The sequence below is a fragment of the Xiphophorus couchianus genome, chromosome 7, assembly GCF_001444195.1.
Source record: "Xiphophorus couchianus chromosome 7, X_couchianus-1.0, whole genome shotgun sequence".
In the NCBI taxonomy this organism is placed as follows: domain Eukaryota; kingdom Metazoa; phylum Chordata; class Actinopteri; order Cyprinodontiformes; family Poeciliidae; genus Xiphophorus; species Xiphophorus couchianus.
Window position 1 is genome coordinate 29,626,813 of NC_040234.1, and position 16,755 is coordinate 29,643,567.

Consider the following 16,755-nt stretch of genomic DNA (forward strand, 5'->3'; position numbering starts at 1 on the left):
TGCAAAATTAAAAACAAGGAACACATAATTTCAGTGTTCTGTATTGTAAGTATATAGTAAATGTTTTTTGTCACTTTGTACTAACTGACCCAGATCTATTGTATAAAACAGTGATAAGACGATCAAAGGCCAGTGCAATAACTGCAGTCATTTGATAATGCCCCAATACAGATGTCAATTTATCACTCATTCACATTTAATCTGACAAATAACCTATTGTGAATGAAGGTTTAAAGTACACAAAGTTACTTTTGACACATTGTCTTATCACTCTTTAATATAACTAAAGTACAACAATCTTTAAGCTAACAAATTTGATTATCTGTCTTTGCTGAACTGTTGATGTAAGTATGACTGCACATGAATACTATCAGATTTTATACCTCAGGCTGACTCAACCTTTCACATGAGTTGGACCTGAGCCAGTAGTACAAACTCGAAGACCTTAACAAATGGTTTCACATCATGGAGTTTCTTGCTTATTCCTTATATGCATTTGTACAGCTCAACAATATGGTTCTAAACCAACAAGAAAGAGAAAATTTAAAAAATTGAGAATTTTTGCTTTGTTGGTGTTTGGCGCCATCATGTGGCAGAATCTGTATATTGACAGCTACATTTGACAGTTCTGTGGTTTTCTTCATGCTTCTTTAGTTCGACTTGGCTTCAAAATGATGACGATCATACAGTAATAGCCTCATATTTTTCTAACTAAACCATTGCATAGGATTTTCAACAATTTCTCATCCCTGCAGTGTTTATAGTTGCAATTGGAACTTTCCAGCACACTTCATCATGTGACCTTGCTACAAACACCACAGAACCATGGCATATTACAGTAAGAAGCCTGAAATTCTCTTGTCACTAGTTTCCAAATTTCATAACAGATGGAATATGTCTAGTAAGAGGCTCTCAAACAAAGCACCACAGGGTACATGCATGTAGAAAGAGCCACAGACTTTTCTACAGAGGTGCGATACATATTCACTTAAATTATATCATATCCTTGATTATTTGTATCATATTTATTCTTTGGACTTGATAATTAACTCTTGCAATACTATAGGCAATGTTCAGTCCAGTGGTTGCATGATTGTATTTTGTGTGTAAATCGCAGAAATCCAGTCCACACCTACTTGTTATCAGTGTTTTCAGAGGTCAGGACAGTGGGGCTGAGTTCACACAGTGACACTTTATAATACTGACTGTTTGCACTGAACAGGACATTCAAGTAATGAACAAAAGATGGGCTGATAGAAAAGACTGGGTCAGAGTGTTTCCACGCTCTCTTTTTAGAGGAAAGGTTGACTAGAAGGACAGTGTACGCTGCTAGGTGTGTGTGCTCAACCTGTCATTCTTCTGCTGATTAGGCAGAAATATTTCAGACTGAATGTATATATTAGGGTGGAGATGGAAAAACAACCATTTAGCTGTCAATTACATAATTACTCTAAGAAAAAAAACATTGTTTAAAATGATATTTTATTGGATTTTATTAATCTTTATGTATCACTAAGGAATGTATGCCAAAGGAGAGGGCATGTGGCACGCCACATGGTCCAAACCTCCTAGTAGACTTATGAACTGAACAGTTTTCCCCTGTACTCATGGTTAGGTATTGCATGAAACTATGTAATGAAATCAGATTAAAAGAAAATAAAACTTAACAAAATATATATATACCTAGGGTAAGTCTTGCACTATGATTATATTTTAACAAGCTTAATTTGTCTGAGTTAGATTTATATGTTCCACTTGTCAATTTATGCTATTTCAACTAAAACATTTCAGCATAATTTCCAAAGAGTAAAATCTTTAAACAGAGGCATTTTCACCATTTTATTTTAACTTAATTCCATGAAAAACTTGTAAGGTGCTTAAGTGAGTAAAGTTAGAAAACAAAACACAACACAGTACATTACAAAACAACAGATTATATTAATCCTTTAACTGTCCCTCATGGATGAAATTCACAGTAAATCAGCACTAAGGTGAACAATATCAGCAAAACAAAAAAGTAAAAACATTTTCCATTGGTGCAATAAACAGAAAGAATATATTCTACACATATTAATTAAATACAATTGTTTAGTTTGAATCGTGATCTATTTGTTGATCATATAGACAGATATGTGTTGCCTGTCAGAAAACAGAAATTTTACAGTAAAAAATGAAAGGAACAAATCAATGTTAATGTCCAATAATTGCATTGTTTCCATGAAAGGGTTAAAAAAAGTCATGACACTGTATTGGTATTTTTATATCTTAGCAAATGTATTTGAACCAGGATGATATTAATCATTTGGAGATTTTTCACATAATGAGACCATATGAGTACTGGAGAAAAGATTAACTGATAATGAAGGTACAGCTTGCATGGACTGCTCTGCATAGTTTTAAACAGAAGTTGTTTAAAACTATGCACGAAAAGTACAAACTGTCCCAGGATAGACTTGATTGCCAACAAACGTCATGCAGGTGGCAGCGGTAAAAGAATGAACTCTTGCAGAGTTCAAACTTCTGCCGCAGAACTATTGCCTGCTTTGTCTTTAGATTATATATGATATGTTGCACAACAGATCTGCTTACATTTGAAATGAAGGGAAATGAAAACACAAAAAAATATGTCAAAGATTTTCTCTTTTAGTATTTGATTGAGTTTTGGACACATTTAAAAAAAGTAATAGGCACATCAGTTGCTTACATAAATCAGTTTAGTGGGCTGAAACAAGTTGTAACCAAAGCTAAATCCAAGAATTACTGGTTTGATAGTATCAACTTCCTCTTTACAGTGGGGAGTTGGTTTCCTATTACAACAGGCTTTGCACGCCACCACTGTCTACAAAGCCTGTGAGGCACGAGTGTGTCTGTTTTCCAGAGGGAGGGAACTTGTAAAGTAAACAGAGAGGGCTTTGCTCAAATCTACAGTCAGTACATGCAGTCACGCGATGACTTGCAAGTTATAATACATATTAATTTCATAACCTTTCACCACAAGTGCATTAGGAAGTAATGCAATAAAAAGACATTGAAAAACATCTTAATGTGCTTAATTAAAGAGATATAGGAAGACTTTCAAAGTAAACAGCAAAGTCATATAAAACAATGATTAACTGCCGGAACACTGAATGCAAACGTTTTCCACGCAAAGCGTTAGGAATCTGCCCTGTCTTCCTGCTATTATGTAACAGCCTGACATAAAATGCAGCCCGCACTTCCTACAGAATTTCGACACACACACTCACTCCGACTCTCAAAGCCACCCCTCAACAACAAGCAGGACCAGCTCCCACACAAAGCTCAGCTTGCAGCGCAGCGAGGAGGCAATGAGAAGCAGAGTGTGGTTTCCTTTAACGGGGCTGTTGGCCTGGCTATGCTGCCTTCGTCTCGGGCCCGTTCAGGGGGAGAAGGTGCTGGTTATGCCTGTGGATGGCAGCCACTGGCTCAGCATGAAGATTCTGGTGAAGGAGCTCGGCCGCAGAGGCCACGAGGTCACGGTCCTGGTGCCTGAAAGCAGCCTGTTGATCCAAGGTTCTGACAGCTACAAGACGGAGGTCTACAAAGTGCCGTATACTCAAGATGAACTGGATAAGAGCTTAAACAAACTCAGGGAAGGACTGTTTGACCAGCAGCCAGGATTAGCAGATTTATTTGTGAATGTGAACCGTTTGGTGCAGTTTACGTCTATACAATCGGTGGGCTGTGAGGCTTTACTGGACAATGAGCCTTTGATGACTAAACTCAGGACGGAGGGATTTGACATGATGCTTACAGACCCCTTCCTTCCTTGTGGCTCTCTCCTAGCACGTATGTTTTCCATTCCTGCTGTGTATTTTCTGCGTGGGCTTCCCTGTGAGCTGGATATTAAAGCTAACAAATGTCCCTCTCCTGTTTCCTACATTCCTAAGTTTTTCTCTGGTAACACAGACCGCATGAGCTTCCCACAGAGGGTTAAAAACATGATGATGTCTTTTTTGGAGTCGTACATATGCACGGTCATGTACCAGCACTTTGATGAGCTGGTTAGCAAGCGCATCCAAGACGGCATGTCGTACAAAGAACTAATAAGTGAAGGAGCTATCTGGCTCCTCAGATATGACTTTGTTTTTGACTGGCCCAAACCTCTCATGCCAAACATGGTTTTAATAGGTGGGATCAACTGTGCAAAGACGGCTCCTCTTCCAGCAGTGAGTATGACGATTTATGTGTAGAGAAAAAATAAAGAATGCATCCCATCTGGATTCACTTAAGGCAGTGACACTTAAGGCAACACAATCTTCGAATTTAAGGAAGTCAAAACTTTGAAACTTTGAAGACCAAAATTTTAATTTCATTGTGTTTCCTTGTTAACTAATTTTTATGAGCCATGGAGACAGTCAGAAAAAATGTATGAATCTGCACAAAGTTTTGTATAACACACCATTTCCTGGGAAATTATCAAAAATGAAGAGTCACAGAAAGCATGAAGTCATGGTGTGAGTCAGCAGATATGGCTCATTGTTTCAAGAATTGTTTGTGGTAGAATGAGTTTACCTTCTCATGCACCACACTTTGAGAGCAATGTAATCCAGATTTCTGGGCTATGTCCAAAAAAGCTCTAGGAAAGGAGATGTGGGGCCCTGCTGTGTCAACGGGGATCAAGTAATTTGTAATAACAACAGTTCTGTTTGTTTAGGCACAGAGACGGTTATGCTTGCAGATTTAAATGGCTTTATGGCTGGTAGTTGCATGCAATGTCAATGAGGTAAATTCTATTACCTAAAGATTTTCTGGGCCCCCCTATGGATTACAATAAAATCCCCCCCCAAAAAAGAAAAAAAAATCGTTCAATTGTGTTTTCAAACTCCACCTAAGTTTATTTCACACTTCAGGTTGCAACAAAACACATAACAAACCATCTTTACAGTGAAACACTTTTGTGTAACTGTTTTTTTTTGGGGGGGGGGCTAATTCATCCGTACCGCTTCCAGCGACCCTCCCTGCATTGGCACTGTGCCCCCCCATGGGGCGCGCCGCACACTTTGGGAACCACTGTTCTCTTAAGATATTAATAAGACAGATACAGTTTTTACACATGTAATTTATTTACACTGAATTTTGCTTTTGCTTTAGTTTTCTTGCAGTTATTTTTATGTCTTTTCCAACTTTTTTTGCAGGACCTGAAGGAATTTGTGGATGCTTCAGGAGACGATGGCTTCATTGTCTTTACGCTGGGCTCAATGGTGTCCGACATGCCTGAAGCTAAAGCCAAGCAGTTCTTTGACGCTTTCCGACAAATTCCTCAGAGGGTAAATAATACAGGGTTCCTATCAATTTTCATTGGTTTGATCTATGTACACTTTAAAGTTCAATCCAAATCAATGGGTTTTGTATGGCAGTTTTTTTTCTTCTTGAGAAAGCTACTGATAAGTTTTATGATTACAAGATACAACAAGCACATTGCCCTTCTTTTTTTACCCACAGTATAATCTACAGGTTGAATCCAGTTGAACTACTGGACTTTGTTCTCTACTTTGCTGCCCACGTGCCAAACTGATCATTCAGTACCAAAGCAGTTTGAATGTGCTAATGATCTGGTCTGATTCTTATTGCAGGTGATTTGGAGGTACACAGGTGAAATACCCAAAGATGTACCCAAGAACGTCAAACTTATGAAATGGGTACCTCAGAACGATCTTCTAGGTGTGTTTAATGACACATGGACTCATGAAAAATGGTACTGTATTTGGGTTGAACTACATGTGTTTCTTTTTCTCTACAGCTCACCCCAAAGCTAAAGTCTTCATGACTCATGGTGGAAGTCATGGCATCTATGAAGGCATCTGCAATGGCGTTCCCATGTTGATGTTTCCACTCTTCGGGGATCAGGGAGACAACGTGCACCGAATGGTGTCGCGCGGTGTTGCTGTGAAGCTCAATGTATTTGATATGACAACAGAAACATTGGTAGATGGACTGAAAAAAGTTATCTATGACAAAGGGTAAGAAACTTCAACTATAACTTACTAAAAACTAATGAGTAATAATTTATGAACAACATTTTATGCAGATATATTTGTATTTAGTTGTGTGTCTCTCCATCAGAAGACATCAGTAAGCGTCCTCTTTTTTCAGAAAAGCAGATTGAGATAGCTGGTGATCAACACCAGTTTATTAGAGAATGGACTTTGACAATCCCCATTTTTTCACATTCAAACCAAATGAAAAACGTCTTAGCAGTTTGAATTTAACTTTATAGTACAAACATTTTACACCAGTATCACATCAGAAGTAGTTCATTCATCCTTATATTTTTCCAAGGGCAAAAGATCAGGAGATGTAAATGGTAAAATGGACTGAACTTATATAGCACTTTTCCAGTCATTTTGACCACTCAAAGCACTTTACACTAGAGTCACATTCACCCAGTCACACTCACAAACACATATACGCAGATCGGTAGACAATTTGGGGTTAAGTGCCTTGCCCAGAGGCACATCGACATGTGGCAGGAGGAAGCTGGAATCGAACCTACAACCTTCCAATCGCAAGACGACTACTCTACCAAAGAGCCACAGTCGCCCAATGTAAAGATGTAAAGACCTAGCTTCTGTTGTGTTTTACAAATTATTGGGTATTTTGCACTTACAGCTTTCTAAGGCAGTTTATTGTCAGCCATAGCAGTTCCATATCGCTCTTTCTTATTTTTCTTCCTTTCTTCTACCCTTTTTGTTCTTCCTTAATTTCTGTCATGGTGTTTGTTCATTCTTCCATCCTCCATCTCTTTCTTTTACATGTTTCACTTGCTTGCTTCTTTTCTTATTTGTTTCCATTTTATCTGGTATTTGCCTCGATTTCCATCCGTTCTTAGCTTTCTTAAATCACTCCTTCTTTCCTTTCTCTATGTGTCCCACCTCCATTCTTTAAATGTGTTCTTTATTTATTTTTTATTTATTTCATTCATTCATTCGACCTTCCTTTCATCCTTCAAAACAAAATCATAATTAACTTTTATATTTCATGCCTAAAAGAAAGTAAAAGGTTGAGAACTCAAGAAAAGTGTGAAACTTTTACCTGAACATTATGTACTGAATCAGTCATCCGGTCTATGTTTGTACTTTGTTGCGTGATAAAACTTCCTGACCTGTGCTGGCATGTCTACAGTGCTCAGCTGTCCTGCTTTGTGGATTCCAGTGACATTTCATAACGGAGTTTTCTGCACAAATACTAATATTTTTTGTTCCATTACACACTTCCCTTGCTGATTATTTTAACACACTAGTTTAATTTATTTAATTTATGTTGTCCTTTTCAACACAGACTTCTTGTAGTATATTACAAGGAGTCTGTAATACACTAAGGTTAATCTGAAACTTACTGTTATACGGCACTGTTGTAACCATTTTGTCTTTTCTGTAGATACAAAGAGCGCATGGTGGGACTGTCTCAGATACACCTGGACCGCCCTGTTGAGCCTTTGGACCTGGCTGTTTTCTGGTCTGAGTTTGTAATGAGACACAAGGGAGCATCACATCTAAGGGTGGCTGCACATGACCTGAACTGGTTTCAGTACCACAGCCTGGATGTTATCGGCTTTTTAGTTTTTGTTTTTGTCACCGTTTTGTGGGTGACTCTGAAATCCTGTTTGTTTTGCACTCGCAAGTGTTGCGGGAAGAGACGTGCAAAGAAAAAATCTGAGTAGTGTCTGCCATGAAGTAAATAGTTTTAACACTGCTGTGAAGTTTTGTCTGGTGTACAGTAAAGTGTATATATGTGATTTGCCAGAACACATCTTTTTTAGTAATTGAACTGAATAAAATTTTAATAAAATTAATAAAACTTATTTCTTGAACTTCATTTATTATTTGTGAAAGAATATACAGACCTTGAACTCTCCCTGAGAATTAAAGATGTAGTTTAGTTCTGTTTCATAGGAATGCTGTTGGAATGGATTATAAAGCACGTTTGTTTTGTAATAGCAGTCATCTTTTATGTATGTACAGATTATATAAAACCTTTACATTTATTGCTTCCTCTGTACCAAATTTGTGAAGAAACAAATCACCTAAAATATTGTCCAGCCACATTTGTCAATTGTCAATTTTTCTAAACGTTTTTATTGTTGCACTGACTAAATACAGACAGGTTTAGGTTCCTGATTTATGAAAACCAACACAACTCCGACTCCCTTTATTGGCCATTTTTTGGTTTTTCCCCATTTTAAAGAGTAGCAAATACAAGTTGGCTTCTAGAGGAAACAGATTTTAAGATCAGAGACATATGTGATATTTATTGCTGATAGTTGTTTTGATTGTCCCCCGTGAATGTGCTTTTTTTTCAAATTTTATATTGATTTCGATAGCTTACCCGTACATATCCACTGTACATTGAATTTACACTGATTTACTCTAGAAGAAATATTTGGCTATTAGCTTTGATAAAATACATATTAATAAGTATTAATCAAAAAACTAATGACTTATGAAAAGGAACAAAAAAATAAACAATAAAAAATAACTGTCCTTACAAATACACAGAAAGACGTGTTGTATTTAAAACATTTTATTTATTGCCTCAGATCCTTAACTGACAAGTAGTTAAAGCAGTCAAACAAAACAAGCAATACATGGTATAAAATTGCAACAACAAAAAACAAAACAAGAAACACATAGGGTCAGTCTTCAGAACTGTAAATATGAAACAATGTTGGGAACCAGGGCTTTGGGTGCTGTATGGTTGTTTTTGTCGTCTTCCTTCACTTTCTCAGTTCCACCACAAGATGGAGCCATGGAGCTGCTGTCCAGCTGATTATCGCACACACCTGCAGATCGTCACCTGTCATCATCCAGGCTTTAAGAGGAGCTGGTTGTCAGTGCCTGAGTGTTAACATACTGTGGTACTCAGCGCCTTCTAACTCTCAGATTATGGGCAAGAATAGATATTTTTCTCCAACGATTTTATTCACAAAGAAGTGAATAAAAACGTAGGGTTGAAGTTAGAAAACCGTTACTATTTATTTTCGGAATTGTCCTCGCAATAATCCTCACCCATAAGCACAGAAGTGGTTCGACTGCAGAGGAAACATTTCACTTTAATTTTATCAGGCTGCCCCAGCGCTGAACTAAATGCTCTGTTATGCCGAGAACGCGCATCTCTCTCGCAGATTGATGAGAAAACGGACTGAAATATGACCGAAGAGGCAACTTTTAAAGATGCTGACGGGATCTGGGCTTCAGGTGAGCGGCTGTGGATAAAAGTTACTGCAGGACCTCAACTGCTAAAGAAAGATTCGGCTCATAGCATTTGGAGTTTAGAAAATATCGCATAAACATCAGCGAAAAATACTGTAGCAATGATTTGGACCGCAGCATAAAGCCAAGGATGCCACAATTAAGTAAATTAATTTGTCCCAAAAGCATCGGCGGACTGGCAAACGGGGCTACCAAGGGATTCTGAATCTGATTTAGCCGCCTCCCCCGTCTCATTAAGAACATCAGCATCACTAATAGTGTTTAGATTTAGACTTAGTGAAGTTTGTGGGAGTGGGCCCAGGTTAAAATCAGTCAGTAATCATTGGGCATTATTTGCTGGAATGTATTGGTGAACAAACCAAGCTCAAACACAAAGATTACAAAAAGCGACATATTGTAGCCATGGCAACACAGCAATCAAACTATCAAGATGATTTTTTGTACTTTTACAAAGTAAACTTTTTTATTAAATCTGAAATGTAATTTTAAAAAAAATTGATCCCTGCTGTGCACATTAAATAAGATTTAATAGCATCGCCATTCTCAATAAATGTATGCTAAAGTGTTAGAACTGTGTTAAAATTTCAACCATTTCTAGATGCCCCTGAATGACTGGTGGTGGGGAGCCTACCAGCAGCTACTGAGTTTTTTTTTTGCCTTCATACCTCTGTCTTACAATTCTAGATCTCTCATAAGTGCTAACATTGAAAAATTATCTAGACTTAATCCCCTCTGAGCTTTTTTGATCTTTAAAGCAGTCTGCAGCAAAGTTGCTATAGAGGTTACATATTATTAGGGTTTATTTAGTGAAATGGCAGCAAATTTGCTTGTTTCATAACATACATCATAACCCAGCAACCTTCTCTCAAGGTCTGTTTAAAAACTACAGTCTCAGATCAACAGCCCTCCAGCACTGTCAGCAGCAGAAAGAGCAACATTATACATACCATGTAAAACATAGACTACATATGCTTTGCATTGTCCCCACATAATGAAAATGATGTAGTATGATCTGATTAAATATTAGATTTTTGATGAATATGTGTTTCTGTGTTGTTGTACATTGTTTTAAGATCGTTCTAAACGGCCCTTTTTAACTTTGAGCACCTGCAACTCCAAAGGTCTCTGCGAGGTCCTTCTTACGAGGTACGAGTGTGTCTGTTTTCCAGAGGGAGGGAACATATAAAGTGAAGAGAGAGGGCTATGCTCAAATCTACAGTTAGTACATGCAGTCATGCAATGAGTTGTAAGTTATTATGCAAAATAATTTCATGACTTGTCACCACAAACGCAGCAGAAAGTCATGCAATAAAAAAAATGTTAAAAATCATCTTAATGTGCTTAGTTAACAGGATGTAAGAATACTTTCAAAGTGAACAGCAAAGTTATATCAATGATTAACTGATGGCACACTGAATGCTGATGCAAAGAGTTGGGAATCTGTCCTGCCTTCCTGTTATTACATAACAGCCTGACTTAAAATGCAGCCCGCACTTCCTACAGAATTTCGACACACACACTCACTCCGACTCTGAAAGCCACTCCTCAACAACAAGCAGGACCAGCTCCCACACAAAGCTCAGCTTGCAGTACAGCAAAGAAGCAATGAGAAGCAGAGTGTGGTTTCCTCTAACGGGGCTGTTGGCCTGGCTATGCTGCTTTCATCTGGGGCCCGTTCAGGGGGAGAAGGTGCTGGTTTTCCCTGCGGATGGCAGCCAGTGGCTCAGCATGAAGATTCTGGTGAAGGAGCTCGGCCGCAGAGGCCACGAGGTCACGGTCCTGGTTCCTGAAAACAGCCAGTTGATCCAAGGTTCTGACAGCTACAAGACGGAGGTCTACAAAGTGCCGTATACTCAAGATGAAACGGATAAGAACTACAAGAGGTTCAGGGAAGGACTGTTTGACCAGCAGCCAGGATTAGCAAATTTATTTGTGAACGTGGACCGTTTGTTGATATTTACATCTCCACAGGTGGTGGGCTGTGAGGCTTTACTGGACAATGAGCCTTTGATGACTAAACTCAGGATGGAGGGATTTGATATGATGCTTACAGACCCCTTCCTTCCTTGTGGCTCTATCCTAGCACATATCTTTTCTATTCCTGCTGTGTATTTTATGCGTTTGCTTCCCTGTGAGCTGGATATTAAAGCTAACAAGTGTCCCTCTCCTGTTTCCTACATTCCTAAGTCTTTCTCTGGTAACACAGACCGCATGAGCTTCCCACAGAGGGTTAAAAACATGATGATGTCTTTTTTGGAGTCGTACCTATGCACGGTCATGTACCAGAAATTTGATGAGCTGGTTAGCAAGCGCATCCAAGACGGCATGTCGTACAAAGAACTAATAAGTGAAGGAGCTATCTGGCTCCTCAGATATGACTTTGTTTTTGACTGGCCCAAACCTCTCATGCCAAACATGGTTTTAATAGGTGGGATCAACTGTGCAAAGACAGCTCCTCTTCCAGCAGTGAGTATGACGATTTATGTGTAGAGAAATAATATGGAATGTATCCCATCTGGATTCACTTAAGGCAGATTTGTTCAACAAGTTGTTCAAGTAATTTGCAAAAATAATAGTTTTGTTTCTATACAAACAAATATAGGCACAGATATGGCTTTTACCAGCTTCTGCAGCTGGTAAAGTCATAAAATCTTTGTCTTTTACTAGCCATAAAGCCAAAATGGGTAGTTGCATACGGTGTTTCTGATGTAAATTCTTTTAAGGTTTTATAAGATAGATGCAGTTTTTAAACATGTAGGAATGTATTTGCCCTGAATTTTGCTTTTGCTTTAGTTTTCTTGCTGTTATTTTTATGTCTTTTCCAACCTTTTTTGCAGGACCTGAAGGAATTTGTGGATGCTTCAGGAGACGATGGCTTCATTGTCTTTACGCTGGGCTCATGGGTGTCTGACATGCCTGAAGCTAAAGCCAAGCAGTTCTTTGACGCTTTCCGACAAATTCCTCAGAGGGTAAATAATACAGGGTTCCTATCAATTTTCATTGGTTTGATCTATGTACACTTTAAAGTTCAATCCCAATCAATGGGTTTTGTATGGCAGTTTTTTTTTCTTCTTGAGAAAGCTACTGATAAGTTTTATGATTACAAGATACAACAAGCACATTGCCCTTCTTTTTTTACCCACAGTATAATCTACAGGTTGAATCGAGTTGAACTACTGGACTTTGTTCTCTACTTTGCTGCCCACGTGCCAAACTGATCATTCAGTACCAAAGCAGTTTGAATGTGCTAATGATCTGGTCTGATTTTTATTGCAGGTGATTTGGAGGTACACAGGTGAAATACCCAAAGATGTACCCAAGAACGTCAAACTTATGAAATGGGTACCTCAGAACGATCTTCTAGGTGTGTTTAATGACACATGGACTCATGAAAAATGGTATTGTATTTGAGGACAAGTTGAACTATAAATGTTTCTTTTTCTCTACAGCTCACCCCAAAGCTAAAGTCTTCATGACTCATGGTGGAAGTCATGGCATCTATGAAGGCATCTGTAATGGCGTTCCCTTGTTGATATTTCCACTCTTCGGGGATCAGAGCGACAACGCGCACCAAATGGTGTCGCGCGGTGTTGCTGTGAAGCTCAATGTATTTGATATGACAACAGAAACATTATTAGATGGACTGAAAAAAGTTATCTATGACAAAGGGTAAGAAACTTCAACTATAACTTCCTAAAAACTAATGTGTAATAATATATGCACATTTTATGCAGAGATATTTGTATTTAGTTGAATATTTTTTTTAAAGAAGTGTTGCCTGGAACCTAAATAATCTGAGTCTCTCCATCAGAAGACATCAGTAAATGTCCTCTTTTTTCAGAAAAGCAGATTGAGATAGCTGGTGATCAACACCAGGTTATTAGAGAATGGACTTTGAAAATCTCCAAATTAAAAATGTCTTAACAGTTTAAATTTAACTTTATAGTACAAACATTTTACACCAGTATCACATCAGAAGTAGCTTTCTAAGGCAGAAATTGTCAGCGTTGCAGGTCTAAATCCTTCCATCTTACTTTTCTTCCTTTCTTTTGCCCTTTTTGTTTTCCTTGCGTCATCCTTAATTTATTTCACGATGACTGTTCATTCTTCCAACCTCCATTCTTTTATTATGTCCTTTATTCATTTATTTCAGTCATTCATTCAATTGACTTTTCTTCCAACCTTAAAAAACAACCAACAATTAACTTTTATATTTTATGCCTAAAAGAAAGTAAAGGACTGACTACACTTCTATTGTTGAAGTGTTGGGAAGCTGTTAGTTTAATCTTAGTTTTATATCTTTGTATAATGCTACATACCATCTATTTCGACAACTTTCCACTGTGTTGTGGCTATTCTTGCATCATAATAAGGTCCAAAAAACATAAACTGAGTAGTTTCTCAGGAGGAGGCTTTCGACTCACTCAAAATAAAAATCACTTGCGGAGAGTTTTCTGGTTTCAAAAAGAGTATTTTCTTTACTTAAAAAAATAACAGAAATAATCTCCAAGTTGACTTCATACAAAAATTAAAATGTAAATGTTAATTTTGTGGTAGAAAAACTGTTTCAATCCTCACTCCTTCACCAAACAATCAGATCAATCACAGCAGCTGCTTCTTCTTGTTAATCACAGCAGGAGGCTGACTGACAAGGAGGACGGTCTAATCGAAACAAATAAATAAATAACAATAGATATACCATTCACATAATCTTGGATCTGTAACATTAATACTTTAGCATAAAATAAATTTATCTAATTCTTAATATTCTCCAACTCACTGTATGACACTAAGGGGCAGAGGGGTTTCTAACCTGTTTGGCACCCTGGGCAAACCACCTTTCCTTTGCCCCCTCCTTTAAATATATAAGAAATTAGACTACTATGGGCTGCACAGTGGCGCAGTTGATACAATTGATAGCACTGTGGCCTTGCAGCAAGAAGGTCCTGGGTTCGGTTCCCGACCCAGGGTCTTTCTGAATGGACTTTGCATGTTCTCCCTGTGCATGTGTGGGTTCTCTCCGGGTACTCAGGCTTTTTTCCACAGTCCAAAAACATGACTGTCAGGTTAATTGGTCTCTCTAAATTTTCCCTAGGTTTGAGTGTGTGTGTGTGTGCATGTTTGTGTGTTCAAGGGTGTACCCTTCCTATCTGGAGATAGGCACCAGCACACCTCCTGAAACCACTAGAAACAAGGGTGTACAGAAAAAAGATGGATAGACTACCATGCTGACATAGTGTAAATTACAGTTGTCTCAGACTGTACTCAGTATTAATAATTTAGTAAATTGTAATGTTTAAGGACTTCAGTACTTAAATCTTGGTTTTACTTTCACTCTGGGAATAAACAAAATAATCTGCAAACCTCAACCTAGATAATTAACCTCAGACAAATGAGCATGCTTTGCAAAATACTTTTCCTTAACACTTATTTCTTTGCAATTAGTTTTCACACTGAATAAAACTCACAACATAGCTTCACAAACTTTTGAGAGTGTGGGGGAAACCAATCTGTTCCACAGTTTAACCTGGCATCATGCCCTCAAAATTATACACAAGGCAAACCTGACCCACTTCTACCAGTGGCCGCTTGTCAGACACTGAGAAGAGCAAATTAACCCACGAGCGTGTGAGAGTAAAGAAAACTCTCTTTAACGTAAAAATCTGTTAATAAATCACATTATAACTCTTTCTCTAACATACCCACAGTTTAACTGCATTTTGAGGGAACATTTTCAAGTGTTTGACTGACCAAACACTCAGAAATATATTTGAGTGGCATTTTGCTGTCCCCCACAAAATGCCGCCCTGGTCAGTTGCCCAGGTCGTCCATATCAGAAACCGCCACTGCTAAGGAGTCTGTAATACACTAAGGTTAATCTGAAACTTACTGTTATACGGCACTGTTGTAACCATTTTGTCTTTTCTGTAGATACAAAGAGCGCATGGTGGGGCTGTCTCAGATACACCTGGACCGCCCTGTTGAGCCTTTGGACCTGGCTGTTTTCTGGTCTGAGTTTGTAATGAGACACAAGGGAGCATCACATCTAAGGGTGGCTGCACATGACCTGAACTGGTTTCAGTACCACAGCCTGGATGTTATCGGCTTTTTAGTTTTTGTTTTTGTCGCCGTTTTGTGGGTGACTCTGAAATCCTGTTTGTTTTGCACTCGCAAGTGTTGCGGGAAGAGACGTGCAAAGAAAAAATCTGAGTAGTGTCTGCCATGAAGTAAATAGTTTTAACACTGCTGTGAAGTGTTGTCTGGTGTACAGTAAAGTGTATATATGTGATTTGCCAGAACACATCTTTTTTAGTAATTAAACTGAATAAACTTATAATAAAATTAATAAAACTTATGCCTTGAACTTCATTTATTATTTGTGAAAGAATATACAGACCTTGAACTCTCCCTGAGAATTAAAGATGTTAGTTTAGTTCTGTTTCATAGGAATGTTGTTGGAATGGATTATAAAGCACGTTTGTTTTGTAATAGCAGTCATCTTTTATGTATGTACAGATTATATAAAACCTTTACATTTATTGCTTCCTCTGTAGCAAATTTGTGAAGAAGCTTGAAACAAATTACCTAGAATATTGTCCAGCAACATTTGTCAAGATCCATTTTTCAAAACATTTTTATCTTTGCACTGACAGGTTCCTTGTGTATTGACAGGTTTTGGGTGAGAAGCCATTTCCTGATTTATGAGAACCAACACAAACCTGACTCCCTTTATTGGTCCATTTTCTTGTTTTTTCCTATTTTAAAGAGTAGCAAATACAAGTTGGCTTCTGGAGGAAGCTATTTTTATGGATCAGAGACATATGAAATTTGGGAAGCAAATTAAAAGTTCTGTACTACTCTGATCAGCTTATATGAGAAAAGTGTTTAATAACATAACCTCAGTTATGTGTTAAGAGTACCAGTAAGTTTGATGTGGCCCTGAGTGATTTGGTTAAAAAAAAACAAAACTTTTTAACATAATTTTCCCATTGAATAACTGTACCTTTTTATTAAAGGCTGAATTTAAATTGCATTTATTTTCAGAGTAGAAGTTTGAAATCACAATAAAACTTATATCTTGGAGTTTTTAGCATATTTTTAGGGCTACTAAAAAATTTTGAGGGTGCATACAAATATGTTCTTTTTTCTGTATTTGACCATTTTATTTAATCCATAATAGCTGTTGCTACTATGTATCTTGAGATGATATTGAAGCCTAGGCTTCAGCATGTCTAACACTAGTAAACAGTAAACTTTGTTTGCATTTGGCAGTGATTAATGAATGTTGGGCATTGACAGTGGAGCAACTGTTTAAACAGTCACTGTTATATTGGTAGCAGATGCTCCTGCTTGCATCATTCTATGTTATTTTAATTATCTCATAACAGAAAATATTCAATCTCAGGAAGAAGTCTGTGTGTACATAAACAGACTCCATTGTTCAAATCACACAGGTGGCCAAAGAAAACAAATTGCTTGCATGAAAGCAACTGCCTATTACTTTGTCACTTGAAATGGCACACAG

The 16,755-nt window shown here is 37.8% G+C and overlaps 2 protein-coding genes across 2 annotated transcripts; both read left to right on the forward strand.

Annotated features, from left to right (window-relative positions):
* The first annotated feature begins 3,208 nt into the window (after window positions 1–3,208).
* Window positions 3,209–7,822, forward strand: LOC114148868 (UDP-glucuronosyltransferase-like). The gene is made up of 5 exons (XM_028024360.1): window positions 3,209–4,187; window positions 5,157–5,288; window positions 5,595–5,682; window positions 5,762–5,981; window positions 7,399–7,822. The coding sequence occupies exons 1-5, from the start codon at window positions 3,327–3,329 to the stop codon at window positions 7,679–7,681; spliced, it is 1,584 nt and encodes a 527-aa protein (XP_027880161.1). The 5' UTR covers window positions 3,209–3,326; the 3' UTR covers window positions 7,682–7,822.
* Window positions 7,823–10,719: 2,897 nt separating this feature from the next.
* Window positions 10,720–15,599, forward strand: LOC114148870 (UDP-glucuronosyltransferase-like). Its single transcript, XM_028024361.1, has 5 exons — window positions 10,720–11,696; window positions 12,068–12,199; window positions 12,507–12,594; window positions 12,680–12,899; window positions 15,162–15,599. The coding sequence occupies exons 1-5, from the start codon at window positions 10,836–10,838 to the stop codon at window positions 15,442–15,444; spliced, it is 1,584 nt and encodes a 527-aa protein (XP_027880162.1). The 5' UTR covers window positions 10,720–10,835; the 3' UTR covers window positions 15,445–15,599.
* Window positions 15,600–16,755: the final 1,156 nt, after the last annotated feature.